This window comes from Thermobia domestica, chromosome 14 (genome assembly GCF_964235325.1).
Source record: "Thermobia domestica chromosome 14, izTheDome1.hap1.1, whole genome shotgun sequence".
Taxonomy (NCBI): domain Eukaryota; kingdom Metazoa; phylum Arthropoda; class Insecta; order Zygentoma; family Lepismatidae; genus Thermobia; species Thermobia domestica.
The window spans coordinates 150,183,604-150,209,055 of record NC_137467.1 but is presented as its reverse complement, the minus strand read 5'-3'; the positions used below and the strand labels follow the sequence as shown (position 1 = coordinate 150,209,055).

General features: G+C 34.6%; 1 protein-coding gene across 1 annotated transcript; it reads right to left on the bottom strand.

Moving 5' to 3' along the window:
* Positions 1–3,723: 3,723 nt before the first annotated feature.
* Positions 3,724–10,025, bottom strand: LOC145670394 (uncharacterized). The gene is made up of 2 exons (XM_081739019.1): positions 7,371–10,025; positions 3,724–4,570 (listed from the first exon to the last, which is right to left on the bottom strand). The coding sequence occupies exon 1, from the start codon at positions 9,185–9,187 to the stop codon at positions 8,006–8,008; it is 1,182 nt and encodes a 393-aa protein (XP_081595145.1). The 5' UTR covers positions 9,188–10,025; the 3' UTR covers positions 3,724–4,570; positions 7,371–8,005.
* Between the last annotated feature and the right edge of the window lie 15,427 nt (positions 10,026–25,452).

Here is a 25,452-nt window from a genome sequence, read left to right as displayed (position 1 = left end):
TTTACGGAGGAATATGCCTCTTTTGCTCCCTTCAAATAGCAGTAGAAAATTTTTAGAAATTATTTTTGTCTTCAGTACGTTACTCTGATTAATATTTATGATTTTTGTGCCATTTGCACAATTTTTTAGGGTTTTGCCCCCCGTCGCTCTTTTGTATTTGCAAATTGAAATCTGCAAATTGCGTTTTTCGCGGTTTTGTTGTTTCTCAATGGGCTATTAATCCTGCAAGTTTCGTTCCAATCGCTCAGCTCCTTCTAGGCTAGACCCAATAGTCGAACCATAGGATTTTATGGAGGAATATGCCCTCTCTTCTGCCTTCAAATAGCAGTAGAAAATTTTTAAAAAATATTTTTGTCTTCAGTGCGTTACTGAGATTAATATTTATGAGTTTTGTGCCATTTGGGCAATTTTTTATTGGTTTTTCCCCCAATGCCTTCTTTGTATTTGTAAATTGAATATTTAATTTGTTCGCGGTTCTTTTTCCCAATGGGCTATTAATTCTGCAAGTTTCGTTCCAATCGCTGAGCTCCTTCTAATCTAGACCCAAGAGCCGAACCATAGGATTTTATGGAAAAATATGCCTTTCTGCTTTCTTCAAATAGCAGTAAATAATTTTTAAAAATAATTTTTGTCTTCAGTCCGTTACTCTGATTAATATTTATGATTTTTGTGCCCTTTGGGCAATCTTTTAGGGTTTCCCTCCCGTCCCTATTTATATTTGCAAATTGAAAATTTAGTTTTTTCGTGGTTTGGTAGTTGCCCAATGGGCTATTAATCCTGCAAGTTTCGTTCGAATCGCTCAGCTGCTTCTAGGCTAGACCCAAGAGCCAAACCATAGGATTTTATGGAGTAATATGCCCCCTCTGCTCCCATCTAGTAACAGTAGAAATTTTTCAAAAATTATTTTTGTCTTCAGTACGTTACTCAATATTTACGAGTTTTGTGCCATTTGGACAGCTTTTTATTGGTTTTGCTCTCCGTCTCCCCTTTGTATTTGTAAATTGAAAATTTAATTTTTTCACGGTTTTGTTGTTTCCCAATGGGCTATTAATCCTGCAAGTTTCGTTCCAATCGCTCAGCTCCTTCTAGGCTGGACCCAAGAGCCGAACCATAAAATTTTATGGAGCAGTATGCCCCCTCGGCTCCCTTCAAATAGCATTATAAATTTTTCAAAAATTATTTTTGTCTTCAGTCCATTACTCTGATTAATATTTGTGATTTTTGTGCCATTTGGACAATTTTTTAGGGTTTTTCTTTCCGTCCCCCCTTTGTATTTGCAAATTGAAAATTTATTTTTTTCGGGGTTTGGTTGTTGCCCAATGGGCTATTAATCCTGTAAGTTATGTTCGAATCGCTCATCTGCTTCTAGGCTGGACCCAAGAGCCGAACCATAGGATTTTATGGAGGAATATGCCCCCTCTGTTCCCTTCAAATAGCAGTAGAAAATTTTTAGAAATTAATTTTGTCTTCAGTACGTTACTCTGATTAATATTTATGATTTTTGTGCCATTTGGACAATTTTTTAGTGTTTTTCCCCCCGTCCCCCTTTGTATTTGCAAATTGAAATTTTAATTTTTTCGCCTTTTGGTTGTTGCCCAATGGGCTATTAATACTGCAAGTTTCGTTCCAATCGCTGAGCTCCTTCTAGGCTAGACCCAAGAGCCGAACCCTACCCGATGATTTCCTTCATCCTGGTCATTTACGTCTCCTTTAACCTACAGGACATAATCAAGGGTCGTCGTAAAAACACATATATTATTTCGTACTTTCATAAATATTGTTAGATTTTTGTTAAAATTTTAAGTACGTATATAATATTTGAAGGTTTGTACAGTTCTCACAGCTTTGATTAAAATCAGTCAGTATTAAACGATGAATTTAGCCTCCAGCTAAGGGCGAATTAAACCCCCTTTTCCCCGAGTTAAAAAAGTTCAAATATACAGTAATTTTCATTTAAATAAATAGTATTACATATTGACGCAATATGGCGCTTCTTTTTAGTTGTTTTCAATAACTGGGGACTCGAGGTTGTGTTATTACTAAATATATACATATAGTAATATATAGAACATTCTACATTGAAGAAATCGTCGTGAAGAGGTTTTATCCTGACGACATTTCTTCCCAGGCGACACTACGTCTCGCCTAATTTAGACCAGGCGAGATTCAGTGTCGCGAGATCATTAGAACGAGATTTTGGTCAGGCGAGATTTTGGGTTTGGCGATATTTTGGGGCGCGAGGTTTTGGCCAGGCGAGGTTACGGCCCGGCGAGATTTTGGGCCGCGGGGTTTTGGGAGGCGAGGTTTTGGCCAGGCAAGGTTTTGGTCCAAACCCAAACCGGGGTCTACTTTCATTTCTTTTCTACTCTACTACATATTTCTTTCTTATTTTGTAATTCTGCAATCACTTTGTTTTTTTTAAAAAAATAATTGTAATTATATTGATTTGCTTCAGCATAGTCCCGTAATTTAAAAATATGAATGCATAAAAACAAATTCCATTTATTAATTGCTAGTAAAATAAAATTCAGAAATCTTATTTAGTGCGAAAAACATTATCCTTCACTGGAAACCGTGCTGTGTTGCAGAAGCACTACAACGACAAGAGCCTTTTAACTTCTGAGATTGCGGAAAAGAGACTTAACATTCGCTCCAATTGCTGCGCTGAAGGAATCTGGTCATTGTATGCTCGCTGCAACGCAATATAAATTGGGGACTCTCTGAAGGGTTATTGTTTGCTTTTTAAAACGGATTAACGAAACGGACAGTTATAGAAATAAAAAATATGATATTTAAAGTATATGGGATTATTAGAAAGTACTTATTCTGTACTTTACAACTATTGCTATTTTTTTTTCTTGAAATACTTTGGTTGTTACGCAACGCTGCAAAACTAACATTAGCCGTCACTGCCTGTAAGTAACTTTTTTCATTTAATGTTGAGTACCTTTTGTGAATCCTGGTTCATCTGCATTTCCAGTATTTGTAACGTATATCCTGTTTCTAAATATAAATTTATATTAGTACTACAATTATTTTGGAAGGATATTAACACGTTACACGCGCACCTGCCTCCGCAAAGACAACTTAAACGTGCACGCTGGAAGGAAGGAGAATTTAATTCCCCCACTAAAAAATAAATTATGATTATGTCGGTATAGTTCAAGTAACTGAACAAAAGTGGGAACTTATTAAATCCAATAGCTACTAGTAAAAATACTCTCATAGCACGCCAGGTAAACTAAGCTCTACATTAGTCAAATAATAGAGTTAAATCGGATATTATCAACTTTATATCTGTAAACTCGAACAATATAATTAATTGCCAAATTTTGAGAATACAAAAAATAACACAAAATGAATTTAATTTAGATCACAAAATTGAGAACTCAACTATAAAACTCATTATCATTCAAATATCGACCAGCGATAGCAGCATAGAAACAACCACAATGTTAAATGGCGTACTAACTTGCCAAGAGAAATTCTAGAAAATAATTTACTTACAGTAGGTATTCCAGTTATAAACCAAAGCTTTTTCAGCAATAAACTCACATATTCACAATTTATCAAATACACTATCAACACTTAATTTAATTTAGAAGCCGATTAGGTTGAAACATATTCAATTTTGACACCAAATATAATCGTTTTCCTTCCTATTAGATAGCTGCCTGTGATCTGACGATCCCAGGTAGCGCTGCACTTGAAAAAATTATCATTCCAAAAAGTACCACCAGAGGTCATTGAGAACCATAGCTTTTCTTGAAATGATTTAAATCTCAGTTAGGATACTATGATTATTACAATTCGGTGCAAAACTTGTTATCTCGTTTTAATAACAGAAAAATCGAGGATAATTACAATTTACAATTATTATTTTAGAAAATTCAAAACCTTGACTATAAATGACATATTACACACATCCTGCCCTCCCGAATTAAAAAGTTAACCTTTTTAATATAAATGTTCCTAAATTATAATCCATTTAATAAGCAACTGCCATAAGGTAACTACTAATAATATCTCCGTTAGTTAATTTGAATCATCCACTCCATCATTCATACCTAACCCCCAAAAAGAAAAAGAAAGAAAAAAAGAAAAAGAAACGAACTAAACAAAATCAAATACTAATAATAACGAGAATCATCCATCGCCATACAAAATACATTCACTCATGGACCTCTACTTCTAATCCATCACCCGTTAATAATTATGGCAATTAACTCATTAATAAATTATAAGAATACAGCCTAGATTATTCTTCAATCTTGTCTAATATCGGATAGATTAATTTCAAATCTTATTCCTCATAAGCATTATCAAACTAATTATCAATACTCAAATTAACAAAATTTAGCTGACTCGGAAATGCAGAATTGATTTTTTTTTTTTTACAGATATTGGCTCTCCAAAACATCCATTTAGGCAATAAACAATAAAAACATACTACTTACATACAGCTGACAAATTCTGCAATAATTGACAATATCCGAAACCAAACTTATTCATGGACACATACATACATCAATGGTAGTCGCGACAATACACAAAACACGGCATTGCAGGCCTGCAATAGAAATAACAATTACTATTTGATCAAAACAAATAATACACAAACAAATACACAACCAAACTAAAACTGTGGTAAGCGGTAACACTCAGACTGAGATACTCTAAATTAGCCGGATTTTTTTTTTTTTTTTATGTTGCAGTTATATCTCTTCTCTCTCGATACTTTTTAGTAAGGGCTACATGTGACCTACGAACATCATTAGGATTAGCATCAGATCTAATTTGAACACTGTTCTGACCCAGGAATTTGACCAATGTGTATGGGCCCTCCCAACGATAAGCCAAGCTCTTATTAAACTTGTCCACCAATGATGACTTAACTTGCGATTTTATTAATAATTTATCCCCCACCTTATAATCAACAGGAATTCTCTTTTTATCATATAACGCCTTCCTCCTCTTCCACGCTAACTCCATATTACGCATCGCCGATGCCCAAATTTCACCTTTATTCTTATCCACAAATATTTTATCCACATTCCACTTAGTGTCAAGAGGGTCACACACATTATACCCGTATACCATATCCACTGGACTACACTTTAGTTCTGTGTGGATCGAATTATTGAGTGAAAATTCAATTTCGTGTATGCCCTTATCCCACTGTTGTTGTTTATCATGGAAAAATATCTTTAACCCATTTTTCACAGAACGTATGTATCTTTCACTCAAATTCGAAAACGCTGCGTAAGGGGAAATCCTGATATCTTTGATTCCTTGACTATATAAAAAGTCCGTGAACAATTTAGATACAAAAATCGAGTGACAATCATGGGCGAAAGCATGTATAAACCCATGCCTACACATTAACCTATACATCTTATTTATAATACTTTGGCTGGACAAAACTTTAATAGGTTCCAGATAAACGAAACGTGAACAGCCATCTACTATAATTAAACAATAACGTCCTGATTTTGATCTTGTTATTGGCCCAATTACATCTCCATACCAAAGACCGTTTACAGTCTTTTCATATTCTGATACTAGCAACCCCATCTTTTTCCTATTTTCGGCTTTTGCTAATTGACATTCTTTACAAGTGGTTACGTATTCCTTAATATCTTTCAAGATACCAGGCCATGTATAGCGCGAGGCTAATTTCCCAATCGTACGGCTCACCCCTCCGTGACCACCGGGCAAAATTTGTCCATGATAGAATTCCAACAATACTCTCCATAAATTTTTGGGAACACAAACCTTATAGGGATTCTTATATGCTTTTGTTTTCTTACAAAGTATTCCGTTTACCAATTTATAACCTTCTACCTGTTGTTTGCTTTCCAATTTTTTAATTATTTCTGACAGAAAAGGATCTTTATACTGATGCTCCTTAATAGATAAAGATGCATAGGGCATATCCCACATATTTACCATACATAGGTTTTGCATTTCCTCATCACTAGATTGTACATTCTCAATCAATTCGAAATCATGGGTGTTATATACTCTAGAAATAAAATCAGATGTTACATTTAAATTTGACGATATGTGCTTAACATCAAAATGAAAGGCAAACAACCTATGCAATAAGCTACCATATTTTTTTTACACGTTTAATATTCTTGAGGGCATAAGACAAACTTTGATTATCTACTAATAATTCAAATTTATTATGTAAATAGATTTTAAATCGTTCTAGAGTCTCCACTACTGACATCAATTCAAGCAAATAAATGGGCTTACTATAATCATAAGGACGTAATTTTCGACTGAAATACGCTACAGGTCTCAAGTAGCCTTCTGAATCGTACTGTTGGATCACCCCTCCAAGACTTTTTAATGATGAATCGCAACACACTATAAACTTTTGGTTTAAATCGGGTAATTTAAGCACTATGTGGGATTCGAACATTGCCTTGATATCATCTAAGGCTTTTTCCTGGGCGGGTCCCCAATGAAATGCCACCTTAGGAGATCTCAATTCATTTATTGGATGCATTATTTCATGAAAACCAGGCACGAACCTTGAGTAATATTGCAAGAATGAACATAAACGCAACACCCCCCGACGATTTTTTGGTGCTGGTAAGTTGCGTATAATATCTAGGCGAGCAGGATCCATTTCAAATTTATTATATTCAATAATATGACCTAAATAAGAAATTCTGGTTTGAAACATAACACTTTTATCAAGTGATAGCGTAATACCATTTTCACGAAAAATATTCAACACTTTTGTCAACAATTTCCTATGCGAAACAATATCTTTAGAAACCAGTACGACATCATCAAAAAACCACTCCAATCCTTCCTCTTTTAAGGGATATAACAAGTCTGTCATAAGTTTTGACAACAAGTAAGACCCCACAGATAATCCGAAAGGTAAATAACGAAATTGAAAAAGGCCTCTGTGCGTCAAAAACGCAGTATACTGGCGCGAATTCTCAGATATCTTCAGTTGTAGATAAGCTTTACGTAGATCGATCACACTAAAGATACGCCCTTGAGATAATTGTGCAATAACATCCTCAATAAGCGGAGTATATTGAGAATTAACCAACAGTCTGTCATTCAAACCTTTGTAATTGACTACTAATCTTCTTCCCCCACTCTTATTTTTAACCAAAAATGCAGGAAAAGCCCAACAACTATTACTTTTTTCAATAATGTTCTGTTCTAACCAATCATCAATAATTTTATCCATCTCCTTCTGTTCACTACGTGAAATCGGATATGCTTTATTTCGAATAGGGGTTTCATCAGTCACTTTTAATTCATACTCAAAGTTTTTAACTGTTCCAATACGATCACTGAAAACGTCAGAATAATTAGCAACCAATTCATTTACATACCTTGGTAAATCAGGATCTTCATTCACCAACTTGGGATCGACCAAAACCTTGGTAGCCTGCCTATTAGGAGTTCTCGTATCCTCTCGTACATTGGATCCATCCCCCTGTGTACCAGACTGTTGAAAATTATGTACCACCGCCCTGGATGTAGCTCTGCTGTTTGAACCTGTTTCTGCTTGCACACCATCGCGAGACGCCTGATGTTCCACAAACCATTTAGAAGTCGGAACCTTATGGGACCTGGAATGATTAGTTTCTGCGGCAGAATCATTTTTCAAAAGAGTAGGGGTATTATTTAACCTTATTGGAACTTTAACTTTTCCACCATCTATTATAAATTGTTTCTTGTTAATGTCTATTGCTCCTTTAAGAAAACTAATTCCGTCTATTCCTATAATAAACTTAGGTGACAAGTTTTTATGCAAAAAGAATTTAAGTTTGTAAGTTAAATCACCAATTTTTATCGGTAGAACAACACATTGATCTAAATAAAGCACTTCCTTTCCAATCCCCACTCCACGAAAAGTATCTTTAATATATTGCACTCTCCAGTTAGTGTTTTGCTCCCATTCTTTAAAAGAGTCTATATCACAAAGATTCACTGTACTGCAAGTATCTAAGGCTCCTTCTAACTTTCATCCCAAAAAATACGCATCGATAAATGTAGCTATAGGTTTCCTAATATCCTCGGTTGACGTTCTATTCATCAAGGCCGCCTGTTGTTTTTGTTGTTGCTTTTTATACATACAATTTATAACCTTATGATCCCCGCCACAAAAATAACATTTTATTCTCTTTTTACACTCAATAGAAAAATTTGACCCGCACATTTCATCATAGACTAATTTTGATCTTTCATAATTCACATATTTAACAACTTCCTCATATAGTTCTTGATAAGTTGATGGAATATTATATTTAAAGATTGCGTATCTAATATCTGGTTTCATACCCTGTAAAACATTCACTTTAATACCCTCTTCATTTAGAGTGCCTTGAAACACCACATAAGCATCATAAATATTGCTGATATATTCTAATATATTTTCATTCTTGCTCTGAATACGTTCAACAAACAATCTATTTATTTCTCGTAAGCCTAATGGTGTCAACAGAGAAGTTCGTAAGGCACGACATACCTCCAACCAGTCATTAACATTGCCCAACAACTTAAGTAATTCTGTATTTAATAACCCAGTAGTTTTTCCAATAGCCAACATCATAATACATTCTAAGGGAAACAACCTCAGTTTATTAATTTTATAAACAGAAAGCAAAAACTGAAAGAGTTCTATATCTTTGCTTCCATCACAAAAGGGTATATTACGAGCAAAATCGTTTAAAGATTTTTGTGCTGAATGAGTTACAAGTTTACTTAAATCTGTTCTCAAAACAGAAGCATTAGTATTGCATGTGAAATTATTTACAACTGATTCTGAAGGAAATATCTGAGTTCCAGCCAAGTGCGAACGAATTGCTCGTATTTGTGCTGATAAGCTACCACCAGCTGTTGGAGGTGAACGGCCTTGACCGCCGACTGCTGTTTGCTCGTGGCCACCTGACACCCCCGGGCGACTAGGCGAAGTCTTAATACAAACGTTATCACTCTGATTTTTATTGCCACTTGCAATAACAAATGAATCATTTTCTACCGTATTATTCTTTCCAGCGTCACTCAAAACACCAGGATCACTAGCGTGATTTTCCACACTAGGATTTGTCAATTGAGTTGGGTTAATTACTAAAACTCCAGTATCACCATTTTCGAAATGATCAAGTTCAAGACGTAGGTCATGATTAACAGGTCCGGTCGCCATCTTACGAACCACTCGGTGACGCTCAATACAATTTTAATAACTTACTATTTAACTATAATGCAACCCTTTTACAGAATAATCCGGCTCTATCTATCACATAACAAAAATAATAACATATTTTACATTCCCACTCACCAACTGAGATCACAGGCAGCTATTTAGATTTGTAACGTATATCCTGTTTCTAAATATAAATTTATATTAGTACTACAATTATTTTGGAAGGATATTAACACGTTACACGCGCACCTGCCTCCGCAAAGACAACTTAAACGTGCACGCTGGAAGGAAGGAGAATTTAATTCCCCCACTAAAAAATAAATTATGATTATGTCGGTATAGTTCAAGTAACTGAACAAAAGTGGGAACTTATTAAATCCAATAGCTACTAGTAAAAATACTCTCATAGCACGCCAGGTAAACTAAGCTCTACATTAGTCAAATAATAGAGTTAAATCGGATATTATCAACTTTATATCTGTAAACTCGAACAATATAATTAATTGCCAAATTTTGAGAATACAAAAAATAACACAAAATGAATTTAATTTAGATCACAAAATTGAGAACTCAACTATAAAACTCATTATCATTCAAATATCGACCAGCGATAGCAGCATAGAAACAACCACAATGTTAAATGGCGTACTAACTTGCCAAGAGAAATTCTAGAAAATAATTTACTTACAGTAGGTATTCCAGTTATAAACCAAAGCTTTTTCAGCAATAAACTCACATATTCACAATTTATCAAATACACTATCAACACTTAATTTAATTTAGAAGCCGATTAGGTTGAAACATATTCAATTTTGACACCAAATATAATCGTTTTCCTTCCTATTAGATAGCTGCCTGTGATCTGACGATCCCAGGTAGCGCTGCACTTGAAAAAATTATCATTCCAAAAAGTACCACCAGAGGTCATTGAGAACCATAGCTTTTCTTGAAATGATTTAAATCTCAGTTAGGATACTATGATTATTACAATTCGGTGCAAAACTTGTTATCTCGTTTTAATAACAGAAAAATCGAGGATAATTACAATTTACAATTATTATTTTAGAAAATTCAAAACCTTGACTATAAATGACATATTACATATTACACAATATGGCCAACTGACAACGGAATATTTGACTATGGATAATTTTTGGTGCCCCATTCCCTTGATGCTCTAAGCACGAGATTCTTTTCTTTAATGATTAATTCTGCTCTGACGCCACTGTCTAGACGTAAAACCCGCTCGTGTTATTCTCGATGGATTGCAATCTGCACTTTGATATCGTGAAAAATACAGCATCCTCCATCATTATATGCACCCAATTGATATCATGTACCATGTCGAAAATAACCTTCCTTCTGCCAAGCTATGTGAAAACCAGTGGCGGCTAATGTTAGTGTTGCAGCGTTGCGCAACGACCAAAGTGTTTCAAGAAAAAAAAATATTATTATCAATAGTAGTAAAGAACAAATGTTAAGGAGCAAATGTTAATGTAGTAAGGAGCAAATGTTAAGTCTCCTTTCCCCTATCTCAGAAGTTAAAGGGACTGGTCGTTGCAGTGCTTCTGCAACACAGAACGGTTTCCAGTGAACGAGAAGATTTTTCACCCTAAATAAGACTTCTGAATTTTCTTTCACTAGAAATTAACAAATGCAATTTGTTTTTATGCATTCATATTTTTAAATTACGGGACCATACTGAAGCAAATTAATATAATGACAATTAAAAAAAGTGATTGCAGAATTACAAAATAAGAAAGAAAATGTCTAGTAGAAGAAAAAAAAATGAAAGTAGACCCGCATTTACAAGTTAATTCTTAGCTTATATTGATAATGAAGGCTTCTTCTACAGTAATTTGTGAATCAAATATTAATAAGTCAGTATGTAGAATCGCTCCCCCCTTCTGTGTATAGTATTTTAGTATAAATATATTTCTTTTATAAAATAAGTATATTTTATACTCTTGATAATTTCCACATAAAACTGTATGATGGGGAACACCACATTGAATTCGGGACTAGTTAGCAATGCTCAGGAGCGTAGCCATAAGGGGGGTCCACCGGGTCCAGATTTCCCAAAAATTTCGGAACTTGTCTAACAGTTGTAGACTTTCTTAACGAACTATACTTGTTTAACAGAGAAACGATTGATGTAGGCTAAATATTTTATTTTACGCCTCATCATGTACTCTTCTTTTCTTATAAAAATAATCGTTCTATCATTTTTTCTAAAAATATAGATGACAGTAAGTAAGAATTACTTATCGTCTTTTCGGGTGTAGTATAAGACAGGTTCCATATTGTGTAGACGTATTGGACCTGCCTCAAATACTTTGGACCCCTCCCAGTTAACATTTCTGGGTGTAGAACTGGCAGTGCTGTTTATTTTCATGTTCTTTGATTTTTGGCTTCTGTTACATGCTGATCCTTCATCTGGCGGGTTTCGAGGTTCCTTTCCAGAACATATCACATTGGTAAGCATTGTTTCTCCTCATGTGGAAGTAAGTATATTGTGTTCATCGTGCATTGCGTAACAACCAAGACAGATGATTTAGAATGTAGTTTTTTCTTTTACGCGCATGTGTGTGTTGATGTATGAATATGTGACATTCGGAATTCATATACCAGTGCCTATTTTGTATAAGCTGTTTTGGTTTTTAATTATTAGGTTTAATTTTATTGTGAGTGCTTTAATTCTGTAAATAAGCTTCAAATTCTGAATGAATTGTATACCATGACTTCTGTAAATAACTTACAAAAATCATTGACCAGCTTTCAACTGAGGAAAAATTTGCAATTAAGGCTTAGACAAAACAAGCAAACGGCAGTTCAGGAGAGTGTTCGAAAAAAAAAATCCAGTTTAAATTTACAGGATATCTTATGGCAGTAGTGTTGTTTGCACCAGATACATTTCCTCAATTTATTTTAAATTTTCCTGGATAAACTGTGAATAAAGTGTGTTCAATGTACATTTTTTTATAACACTAATCTCTGCTACGAACTCTCTTCAGTCAACGCTGAAGAGGAATTCGGATCACTGTCAGGGACTGAGTTTGCTAGAATGAATTGTCCGCAATAATTTAGAAAAACATATTTAGTGAATCTACGAAGCTTCTAAAATTAATATTAACTGTACCTATGGCATCAGCAAAAGAAGAAAAATTTTTTTCCACATGAGAAAGAATTGACACTTTCAAGGAATTGAATGTCCCAAGAAAGGTTATCACCATTGGTTATACTTTCGATCGAAAAAGACCTGACAATAAGAGTACCAGAGTTCAACCAGCATGTATTAGTAGTCCAGGAACTTTAGTCAAAAAATGGGTGTTTCTTCGGAAAAATTAGAAGCCAAGGTTTTTCTTCACAAAAACGTTTATTAGCTCATTCTAAATAACATATCAATAGTCCCCGACTTTCTGCTGTACGCTTCCCCTTTTTTCGGGGGTGGAAGTGGGGGAGGAAAACGCAATTTAAAATACAATCAAATTCAGCTTATTTGCATGTTAACCTAAATATTTCGAATAAAAAAAACAAAGTTTACTGGGAACGCTTAGCACATTTGCTCGTAAATGTTTCACAGGAAGTCCCAAAGAATATCGGGTCGGGTTTTAGAAATATGACGTAATCAAAATGGCCGACACCAGAATTTGTAGTGTTTTGTAGGAATGGTTATAACTTACCGCAGAATAGTGGTAAAACCGTCGATTTGTTTCAGATTGAAGATAATTAATTACCAAATGTACGGAATGAAAGTACTGTCTGCATTGTTAATTTCTTTCGAGATACAATAACAAAAAAAAAAACTAATTTTTGAGTACCTGGTTTTAAGTGTAAATGCAAATAATTCAGTAATCATAAAATATTTCAAAATATATCTTCAAATAAAGGTTGTAGAACATTATAAAGCCTTTCCAACGGTACCTATACCTGCATTTTTTTTTTACTAAAACCAACTAAAAGAGAGAGGTCCAACTGCACAATTATTGGACCAGTATTTAGACATGGTGTTAATCCTCAAAGAGTTTATTTTGGCAGAAAGAACGGGTGACTGGAAGGCATATTTGCCTGCAGTGAAGAGGATGATTCCGTATTTCTACACCGCAGGACATTTTTTGTACGCTAAAAGTGCCAACTAGTTTGTACAAGACATGGTAAAGTTGTAGAACATAATGGATGGAGACATCTATAGAAAATTAACTGCAGACTTTTTCACTGTTAAGCGATCAGACAAATATTTTAGTGGAACTCCAACAGATATGGTAATAGAACAGTCACTCATGAAGTCTTCAAAGATACGAGGAGGCTTTGTGCATGGAAGAAGTACAAAAGAGAATGATTTAACTAAGTTTGTTGATGGTTTGTTAAGTGCGACCAATATTTCTCAAGGACTAGAAAAATTTGGGGGGTTTCGTTTGCAAGTGAAGAACAGCATGTAGATGCACGAGAATTTCGAATCAAATGGGACCAAGAAGATGTTAGGAAAGTATCAGAGTGGTTCAGTGCCACAACCCTTTCTCAAATGTACAAGTGATCATGTCTATAGCAACAGGGGTTACAGGTAATGTGGAGAAGATAAACTGCTACGATATACTGAACATTGGAGCAACCATGATAGAAAGAAAAGTGACAATTTTCATGACATAAAATATTCTCCTACTGATAGGGTTCTTTCTCTTCAAACAGTGAACAGTCACCTTACGGTGCATGACGTTACTGTGCCTGTCGACTGCTGTTGCCTGTCGACTGTTACTGTGCCTGTCGACTGTTGCTGTGCACTGCTGTTGTTTCATGATTCAGCGTAATCAAAAGATCAGATGATGACCTTCAAGCATGTTTAAATTTCGAACTGGCTCCTTACCCAATGGCTCTTTTTGATGCAACTGGAATGAGAAAAACGAAGAAATCGTCCTTATTCAACATCTTCAACCCGACCAATGTTCATCCTGATTTCGGAAACGCAAACTACGTCGTTGATGGAGGGTTCCTTTTTCATCGAGTGGTGTGGCGTCAAAACGATTCTTTCGTGGATATTTGTTATAAATATATGGCATATATGGAAAAATACTTCGGTCAAAACACTGTCATCGTATTTGATGGATATGGTAACCCTCAGAAAAATGTAAAAGGCATGGAGCAACTTCGACGGTGCTCGAAAACAGCATCAACAACAATTATATTTGATGGAAACATGGTTGCGACTACGAGCCAAGAAAACTTTCAACAACAAAAGTAGGTTGATTGGTTTGCTCACTGATAAATTCAAGGCTGCCAATATTGATGTCAAACAAGCAGAGAATGATGCTGATGTCCTCATTGTAGAAACCACACTCACGATATCAAAAATTAATTCTAATTTTACAGTTATTGTTGGTGAGGATATTGACTTGTTAGTAATCATGACAGCTCGAACTCCGCCGAATTTAGAATTTTTTTCTTGAAGCCAGGAAAAGGGAAGACAGAGCCGAAGATTTACTCATCAAGGAGTTTAGATGTACGCAAAAATCACATTTTATTTCTACATGTTTTTTCAGGCTGTGATGGAACATCTGCCATTTTTCAGAAGGGGAAATCAGCTTGTTTGAAATTATTACAAAAACGTCAAGATTTAAAGCATGTCGTAGAAATTTTTAATCGAAGTAATGTTTCCCATGCAGAAATAACTGAAAATGGCATATAGTTTTTTTTGGGGGGGGATTATACGGTGCATCTGCAAATGACATTTCATTAAATGATTACCATTATCATTATTTCACCAAATCAGTGAAGAGAAATAAGTCTGTCGATTTAAAAGCCCTACCACCGACTTCTGCTGAGGCACAACATTTGTTTCGGGTTTATTACCACGTACAAACATGGCTCGGAAACCAACTAAATCCTGAAGAGTGGGGTTGGGTTATGAAAGACAATTTGTTAGTACCAATTCGACCAACGCAGCCACCTGCTCCACAGTCCCTTTTAAAAATGATTTTCTGTTCATGCGGCAATGTGTGTGGATGCCGAAAGCTAGGTCTGTTCTGCTCTCTTGCTTGTGCAAATTGTCACGGACAATCCGGTTTGAATGTCACTCCAACGGAAGGAATCTCTGAACGTGAAATATTCATGGACGCCGAAGAAATAGAGAGGACAACCAGGTAACCTGCTATAATTACAATTATTATTTATCAATCAGCAAAGGAACTCAATAAGTAAACCATTTCAGGTAAGTTGAATAGTTTACTTTTCTTATTCATTATTACTCTGAATTTTACATTTCTCATTCTACAAACGATAAGAATCTATCGCTGAACGTTGTAAATCCTCATTTTTGTATCTGTGTCTGGGATGTATGTGACTTACGGATTCTAATGCAATATTGAATCTTATATCCATTTTTTAATTTTTTTTAAAGTAGGCTTATATTGTCTTTACAAGTCGGTCTATACCTTCCTTACATTTCAAAATACAAAATAATAATAATAATAATAATAATAATAATAATAATAATAATAATAATAATAATAATAATAATAAAATAAATAAATAAATAAAAAAAATGAAGGTACTACCATGAGCAAAATAAATGACGCGTCTCTTTATTTTGAAGTTTTTTGAAAATATCTCCGTTTTCTTTATATGTTCGAAATTTCGGAAGGTTTCCCCAGCAGGACAGGTTAATAACAAACCCGTTTTTAATATTCGTGTTAGATATTAGCTTAAAATAAAGAAATTACAAGCAAAAAACATTAAATCGACAGAAATCTCGAGAATTACCAACTCTGCTAAAGTGGGAAATTTTCAAGAACGCGAGGGAATTCTGCAGTTCAACACGAAGCAGCGACATCTATGTCATTGAGAGAAGCGTGAATTAGATCTACAAACGAAAATTTTAACGAAATATTTCTAGTATGTCTTATTATATGCATTATCAGCGAACTCCAAATATATGAATCTATGCTAAGTATTAACGTATAGATAGTGCAAATAGTGGAAATTACCTATGGAAAAAGACGAATTGTTAGCCCAATCGTAATGAAAAATCGTCTTTACTGTAGAACAGGTTCAGCTTACGTAACAAAGCAAATAGCTCAGTTAGACAAAGCAACGAGTTTGTATACCGAAGGTAGACGGTTCGAATCCCGTGGAAACCCTGTTGTCATTTTTATCACTAAGGTTATTTTATTTATTTTTTTATGTGGGAAAGAATTAAATTGTAACGTATGTGTAAAACTCATGACGATACCAAAAAAAGAAAAAAATGCCGTTGTCGCACTTGCATTAGCGTCCCCAATTTTGTTTGCAAACAGTTTCGTAATTATTTCCCCTGTGCTCACTGCTCACCATATGCTCGCTGGCGCATAACGAATGTTTCCCAGTAAATGTTAATTCTAATTTGGAGAATTTTATAAAGTTTCACAATATTTCTCACTAGATACTCTTCTATCTACGTGTTTGGATATTTTGATAACAGATGTCCCTATTAAATGTTTAATTTTCCCTAGATGTTTAATTACGGAAAAGTTTTACAATGTATTTGTATTGAATTGAAATTGTTTTGAATTTACTACATAAGGTAAGTAGACCGAAGGAGGAGAACTCAAGTAATTGATATTCTACGTAAAAGCAACCTATTGTAGAATGATGATGCTTCTTACCTTCAACACATAATCTTTACGTTAGAGAGTCAGACAGAGAAAAATCCTGGTTTTTCCTCCTCTATGACCACCCATCTTAAACCTCTACATATCACTGTTCGTCTCACAAAATTTCGGTGCTCCGAAAACATTCTAATAATAATAATAATAATAATAATAATAATAATAATAATAATAATAATAATGATAATAATAATAATAATAATAATAATAATAATCCTGAATATGCCGTCCTTACATAATGTAAGGATATCTTAGTTTCCTAGTTTAAATCTTAAATATCTTAGTTTGAAATGATTTCTTTACTACTTATTTGAGCAACCATGTAGGAGGGGGTACGACTTTTTATTTTGCCCCTCTCATTTCAGTACCCTTCCAACAGAAAGTAATTTTTGATAAGCAGGACAGACAAAATGAATAAGAAATATATTTACAGCATCCTCTCCCCTTTCATGATTGGAATATCACGTAATATTTTTTATTCTACGAAAGATGGCCCTGTGCGGTTAGGGGTAGGTAACTAAAAAAAATACCTAATATATAGCGCCCCTTGATTGTAATATTACCGCTTCTTTATTTGTACGAGGGAGCCCCTACACAATCAAGGGTGACAAAAAGAATAGGAAGAGTGTCTATTGATTCCAGTGGTGGATCCAGCACGAACTCCTGGGGGAGGGGAGTTGAAGTGAAACATTCTTTTGATGATGTGGAGCTGTCACAAATTACCACTTAACTAAACTAAACAATAGTGGGGGGAACCTTAACCCAGTCAGTTTAAATTGATGTAAAAGTTTAATTTTTGGCTTCATATTAAAAGTTATGGTTTCAAATGAGAATTTCAGTCCAAGTGGTCAATGATCAAATCTCGTGGGGCTCTTCAGTGTAGGCTAATACGGCCCCCTTATGAGAAAAGGCAAAATTATTAACATGTTTATAACTTTCGAATTTTTCGTCTATTTTAAAGAAATATTTTGCTTCGTATTAAAGTGTTGGTTTGAAATGACAAATTCAGTCCGAGTGGACAATGATCAAATCTCCGGGGGGGGGGGGCTCTTCAGTATAGGGGGCTACGGCTCCCTTGTAAGAAAAGGCAAAAATATGAAAATGCTTATAACTTCCGAATTTTCCGTCTATTTTAAAGAAATTATTGGCTTCATATTAAAGCCTTGGCTTAAAATGACAATTTCAGTCCGTGTGGACAATGATCAAATCTCGGAGGGCTCTTCGGTGTAGGGGTTTCAGCTTCTTTATAGGACAAGATTCACGTAGTTGATATTGCAAAATTGTTTTGTATATATAAGTGGAAACTTGCACCATTTGGTTAATTTTACCTCGTATGTTTTGCAGATTCATATTCCAAGCAATAGTTACTTCGCAGAGCTAAAAGAAGGCACTTACTAGTTTCATTAAAATGAAATGTCTTTTATGAGAAGTTCTCATGGAGCCGACGAAGAATAGGCACCCAAACGTTGGTTAAGTCGAACGGTAGAAACCCGTTGAGCTCGCTACAATTATTATTATTATTATTATTATTATTATTATTATTATTAATAATAATAATAATAATAATAATAATAATAATAATAATAATAATAATAATAATAATAATAGAGCATTCACCTTTGGTGCATGGGGTCCGTGGCTCGATTCCACTTCGCGCCAAGTGAAATTTGAGGTGGACAAATACCGTGTGCATGGGTATGTGTTTTCTTGAGATTTTCCATTTTCCTCCCACTTTCTTCATTTCACCATTTCATTCATCATCATTCTCCCTTAGCGTAGGTGCATAATCGACCAACGTTAAACTAGATATTGCAATTTCAATAATAATAATAAAAATTAATTCAACTGAAAGGACTGTAATTTATGTGGACAGCAATTATCATAAATATGAAACCATTATAAAAACAATGCTTTGAGTAGAAAGATAATCCTTTCCAAGTGTTAACGAATGCGCACGAGATAAGACATGTCTCGAGAAAGAGACAAGACGCGCTTTGTGACATCCAAGATAATACGAGGCAAATGTTTTGGATACGAGATAGCTTGTAAAATGTCTCGTCTTGTCTGGAATGTCTCGAAAACAAAAGTCTAAGTTTTAATATTATCTTTCAAGATCTATTCTCTCAGAAGTAGTTCTCTGCCTTAAAATTAATAACAACATTTGTGATTTAAAAAAAGATAAACAATGCCTAAAGTTAATAGTTAACTTTTCGAAAAGAAGCTTCATTAAGGGTGAACCTGAAAGATGTCCACAAACTTCGGGAGGTGATTCGTGACATCAAAAGGAGACAAATGGTCCTCTTGCAGTTTTCGAATTCAGCTTCGTTGTCGAGATACAGGGTTGCGAACTGGTCGTGTTTGAGAAACTCACTGAGAATAAATTCAAGTCCAAGAATAAACTACTACTCATATATTTTTCAGGTCAATTGACTTATACCATGTTGTAAGGTCAAATATTTATTTATGAAGTGTGTACAAAATTCGCCAGGGTCTTTTCTGAGAAAATCGTCGAGAAAAAGTCACCTCCAAGAATAAACTACCCCTTGTAAATTTTTCTAAGAGAAATATCTGATACTGCAATATAGGGTTGTTAATTAAATATTGATTAATGAAAAATAAACAAAATTGTTAAAACCATTTTTGAGAAAATAGCGTTTTTCGATTTTCGGCTGTTTGTAAACCACACTTATTTTAGGTGGTAGGAAAAAATGGAAAAGCTCCTGTAAGAATACTAAGTAAACCCTACGTTTAAAATTTGGTGTAGATAAGTTGAACGGTATGGCCTCTAGGCGAGTGCATATAAAAGTGTGCCGAACGGACGGACCGGAAGGACGGGTGTCGAAAAGTCACATTTTCGGTATGTAGACGCCATGAAACATGTAAATCCGTTGAAATCTGAATTTGATATTATTTTCATAATCACTATATTTTCTTCTCTCTTTTGTCGCTCGAAAAAGAAAAGCCTAAGTTTACCACAAAAAGCTAGGGAGTTTCTCAAAAAATATTCAATTACAGGGCCACCGCACTAAACTTTTTCAATTCAATTTCTTAACTGTGTTAGGCCGCAGTTGTTACTGAAGTGTGTATTTGGATAATACGAATAAAATTATCGTATTATTCAAATACATCGAATGTCAGATTATCGAATAAAAAACTTCGATTGAAGAAAATCCACACTACAAAACTAACTCACACTTTGAATACATTTTCATTAGACATATAATAGACCAATTAATGCAATCATTGTTTATGAAATATGAAAAAAATCAAATGAGTCACTTTGGGAAAGTCGTTCAAAAAGAACACGTGAAGAGTAACCTACCTCTTGTGAATTGTTTCGAACAATGAGTTAAGATATACTTTTGGTTATTAATGAAATATTTATTTGCGAAATTTGAACAAAATCGCCTGTCGTTCGAGAAAATTGTCGGGGAAATAACTTTGACCCCAAAAATAAACTATCCGTTGTAATTGTTTTTCATAGAAATGACTTATACTAAAATATAGGGTTATTAATGAAATACTTATTTATGAATCATCAATAAAATTGTCCGAGTAATTTTTGAGAAAATCGTGAGGGAAAAATAACTCCCCGAATAAACTATATCTTGAGGATTCTTTCAGGGTAAGCGAGTTATTCCATATTACTAGGTTTTTAATGAAATATTTATTTCTGAGTACGAACAAAATTGCTTGACTCATTTTTGAGAAAACCGTGGAGGAAAAACACCCCCAAGAGTAAACTACCCCTCGCATATTTTTTCAGGACAAACGAGTTTTGCCATATTGTTCGGTTATTAACGAAATATTTATTTTTGAAATATGAATAAACTCTTTTGAGTCGTTTTTGAGAAAATCGCCCAGACAACACTCCACCAAGAATAAACTACCCCTCGCATTTTTTTAGGACAAACGAGTTATGCCATATTGATAAGTTATTAATGAAATCTTTATTTATGAAATATGAACGAAAACATTTGAGTCCATTTTGAGAAAATCACTGAGAAAAAACTCACCCCCTTAGTATAAACTACCCCTTGTAGATTTTTCTAAGATAAATGCCTTATACCGCAAAATAGGGTTGCTAATTAAATATTGATTTATAAAAAAAGAAAGAAAACAAGATTGTTAGAGCCAGTTATGAGAAAATATCTTTTTTCTATTTTCATCGTACAGGAAACTACCCTTGTTTTGGGAGTAGGAGGGAAATAAAAAAAACTATAGGAAATACTATGAAAATCTTAAACTAAAATTTGGTGTAGATAAGTTGAACGGTATGGCCTCTAGGCGAGTGCACAGAAAAGTGTAGCGAACGGACGGACGAACAGATAGACATGTATCGAAAAATAACTTTTTCGGTGTTAGGGGCTATAATACGTATAAATTCGTTGAAATCTCAAATTTGATTTTTTTTTCGAACACCATACTTTCTTCTCTCATTTGTCACTTCAAAGTAAAAGGAACTCAGAACTACAGATAAAAGACACCTACTTTTACACATTGACATTATTTATTGATTTAAAACTGTTTTAGTTTGTGTCATTTCACTTCCAATTGAAAGGTTTTACAATGATTAACGGCATACCAATGACGAGACGGAAGTTTTCAGGAAGTAAATGCATTCAGAAGTCTAGATTGCATTACAGCTATCAGCCTGTTTTTATTTCTGCAATTGTTAACAGCTGTAATTTCGTCCAAACGCTGCATGAAATAATTTTTGGTTGACGTCATTGTGTTACTATTTTAGTATTGTTCTCTTCAGACTTGGTTGAAGTTTTGTCTTAACGGTTATACATTTTTTTCTTATTTCATCGTTACACATAAGAATAAAATGTTGTGGTGACTGGATAGATTCGAACCTACGAACATTGAGTTTTTATTCTTCAAACAATTTACCAATGGACCAAGCTTTGTCCTCACGTTAACGTACGGTTACAGGGTTTATTACGACTTAAATAAAATGGCTGGCTGTTAGAGTTTCCTGCCCAAATATTTCGATAAAAAATTTTCATTGCTTCGTACATTGTTTAGATACACATTTTAGGAGAGTGAATTTTGGTGTATATAATAATTTCATGCCAGATAAAAGCTGGATAAGTTTTAATAACATGTTTCATATGTAGTTCTCAATAATAGACTTGTTGTTCGGGATGACGTTCCAAGGTTTAGCATTGACTAGCAGTTTTTGCTATTAATATCCCTTCTAGCAATATTGGCAGTAGACAAAAGTTAGCCCATGTTAAAGCTTTTTGCTCCTAATTTAGTTATTTTACTTTATTATTTAACGAATATATTGAAAATTGTCAGAGACACGTATGCAGTAATTTATTTCGGGAGGGGTCCGACTTCAATATTAGGATAAATTATAATAAAATTTTAAAAGATAATCCCCAAAATTAGGCTAAATTTACAGAAAAGTTGGGGTTTCAGAGGGGGTCCGGACCCCCTAGACCCACCCATAAATGCGTTCTTGTTTGTCAGTAACATTTCCTCATTTTGAAACCCTCAAAAACTTCGGATAGACTATATAAAGGAAAACGAGTTATTTTCGATGAAATATCACTTCAAGGAGACGGGTCAGTTTTATTGCACAGTGTGGTATCCCACGTTCACAATGGCAAGAGTTTCTTTCCTCTGATTCTCTGTCATTGTGCTCTATCGAAAGGTTAGGTTTGTAACATATTACTCCTACGAACAAGCATGACTGGCAGATAGGAATACTGAACACAACTCCAGAGAAATGCATGCTGGAACTTACGTTTATAGCTACGCTTTGGTGATTTGCCCTCAAGGTCAATCGAGTGGTAATTCAGTTCCGTCTCTGTTCTTAAGCCATGTTCGTATTACTTCGAACAGTTTTGATAATGAAAAGCATGCCTCTTAATATAACAAACTTCTCTCACGTAAGAAATCGAAACTCAGTTGGTCAGAGCAACTAGTCTGTACGAATTAGGTTGTTAGTTAGTTAGGAGCCCAGTACGAGTGAGGGTTTTTATTACTATTGTTTTTATCTTTTTTATGTGAGGAAAAATCAAATTGTGACATCGCGATATCAAATGTATTTGGTTAGGTAGCTTTGTCTTAGCTAAACTTTAAACATCAGTAACCGTCGAAATTATTTCACTAACCGATCACTTACTGAACATTTCAAACACGTCAAACCAGTGGCATAACATGAAGGTTAACCTCTCCTCCGCAGTCCTTAGTTATGCGTCCGTACTTTCAATTGCGGACTAAGGGCCGGGCGACTGCCCGGGGTGCCAGAGAAAGAGGGGCACCAAAACGAGCCTCAAAAAGTAAATTTTACAATGTGCTTTCTACTGACGTTTTTGGTTTATATTCTTGTAAAGTAGTGGCAATTATATGATCTTTTTACATTTCACTATGGAAGAAGAGAGTTTCATAGTACTAAGGGGGTTGTATCGAAAAATTGAGAGATGGCATGTAGAATAAAGAGTGCCGGGAATTAAGTATTGTTTGTTTGTTTGCTTGAGTTTAGCGTTCCACGGTTATGCCTTAATGGGCAAGGGAGATGTGGATACTAATTATAGTGGAATCCGAAACACTTTTATCGTTCAACAGTAATCCACCGGGAATTGGACCCGGTACCACAGAGGGCAGGCGTGCTAGCCACTAGACCAGAGGGGGTGGAGTTGGTATTGTTTATAGCGGGCCATATTCTTTGTGAAGTTTTCCTAGGTAATGGATTTCTTTTTGAAAATGGGTTTAAAACAGGGGCGTCATTTAGGGAGGGCAGGGAGGGGCATTTGCCCCCCCTGAGTTTGAGATGTATATAGATTTTATCATTAGAATAGTAGTAAATCAGTGAAAAACGCGAAATTTTACTTATATCAAGAGGTCTTGCCCCCTCAAAGCAAAATCTGAAATGACGCTCCTGGTTTAAACTATTAAAAACACTATGATAAAATGTAAAATATAGGCTACTACTAGGGGAAGGGCGCCAAAAAGTCACTTTGCCCGTGTGAAAATTTGGCCTGCTCCGCCCCGGCGTACTTTCTGTATATTTTTTGGCCTTGCAGCTTGTGCGGTCCCCACGCCACATTGTTGCGGGGGCGCTATTTACGCCTACCCTTCGAACGTAATTCAATAACTGTTTAAGAAATTCTACCATCAGCGTGGAAACGGGAATATATTTTTCTAATAATCCCATAGAACTTTCACTCAGAACGCCAGATGCAATTTTTCAGAGTGGGCTCTGGCTCATATTCAGGAATAATAATAATAATAATAATAATAATAATAATAATAATAATAATAATAATAATAATAATAATAATAATAAATATGAATGTCTTTGGAGAGCCGAAATTATGTGACACGAATAATTATAGATAGAGCTTTAAGATGAGTGGTCATAGGGGAGGAAAAACAGGATTTTTCTCTCTCTGACTCTCTAACGTTAAGATTATGTGCTGAAGGTAAGAACCATCATCATTCTACAATAGGTTGCTTTTACATAGAATATCAATTACTTGAGTTCTCCTCCTTCGGGCAAATTTCCTTATGTAGTAAATTCAAAACAATTTCAATTTAAGACAAATATTTATAGAGAAAATTAAACATTTAATAGGGAAATCTGTTATCAAAATATCCAAACTTTTTTTTTTGGTATCGTCATGAGTTTTACACATATGATACATTTTGATTCTTTCCCAAATAAAAAATAAATAAAATAACCTTAGTGATAAAAATGACAACAGGGCTTCCACGGGATTCGAACCGTCTACCTTCGGTATACAAACTCGTTGCTTTATCTAACTGAGCTATTTGCTTTGTTACGTAAGCTGAACCTGTTCTACAGTAAAGACGATTTTTCATTACGATTGGGCTAACAATTCGTCTTTTTCCATAGGTAATTTCCACTATTTGCACTATCTATACGTTAATACTTAGCATAGATTCATATATTTGGAGTTCGCTGATAATGCATATAATAAGACATACTAGAAATATTTCGTTAAAATTTTCGTTTGTAGATCTAATTCACGCTTCTCTCAATGACATAGATGTCGCTGCTTCGTGTTGAACTGCAGAATTCCCTCGCGTTCTTGAAAATTTCCCACTTTAGCAGAGTTGGTAATTCTCGAGATTTCAGTCGATTTAATGTTTTTTGCTTCTAATTTCTTTATTTTAAGCTAATATCTAACACAAATATTAAAAACGGGTTTGTTATTAACCTGTCCTGCTGGGGAAACCTTCCGAAATTTCGAACATATAAAGAAAACGGAGATATTTTCAAAAAACTTCAAAATAAAGAGACGCGTCATTTATTTTGCTCATAGTAGTACAGGTACCGTTCGAAAGGCTTTATAATGTTCTACAACCACTGTTTGAAGATATATTTTGAAATATGTTATGATTACTAAGTTATTTGCATTTACGCACAAACCAGTTACTCAAAAACTAGTCTTTTTGTTATTGGATCTAGAAAGAAATTAACGATACAGATAGCACGTTTCATTCCGTTCATTTGGTAATTAATTATCTTCAATCTGAAACAAAAACGACGGTTTTACCACTATTCTGCCTTAAGCAGTGGCGAAGGGTGGTAAGAGGCCCTGAGGCCCGGCCTACCCATTTACTTTCAGAAATTATAATTTATAATTA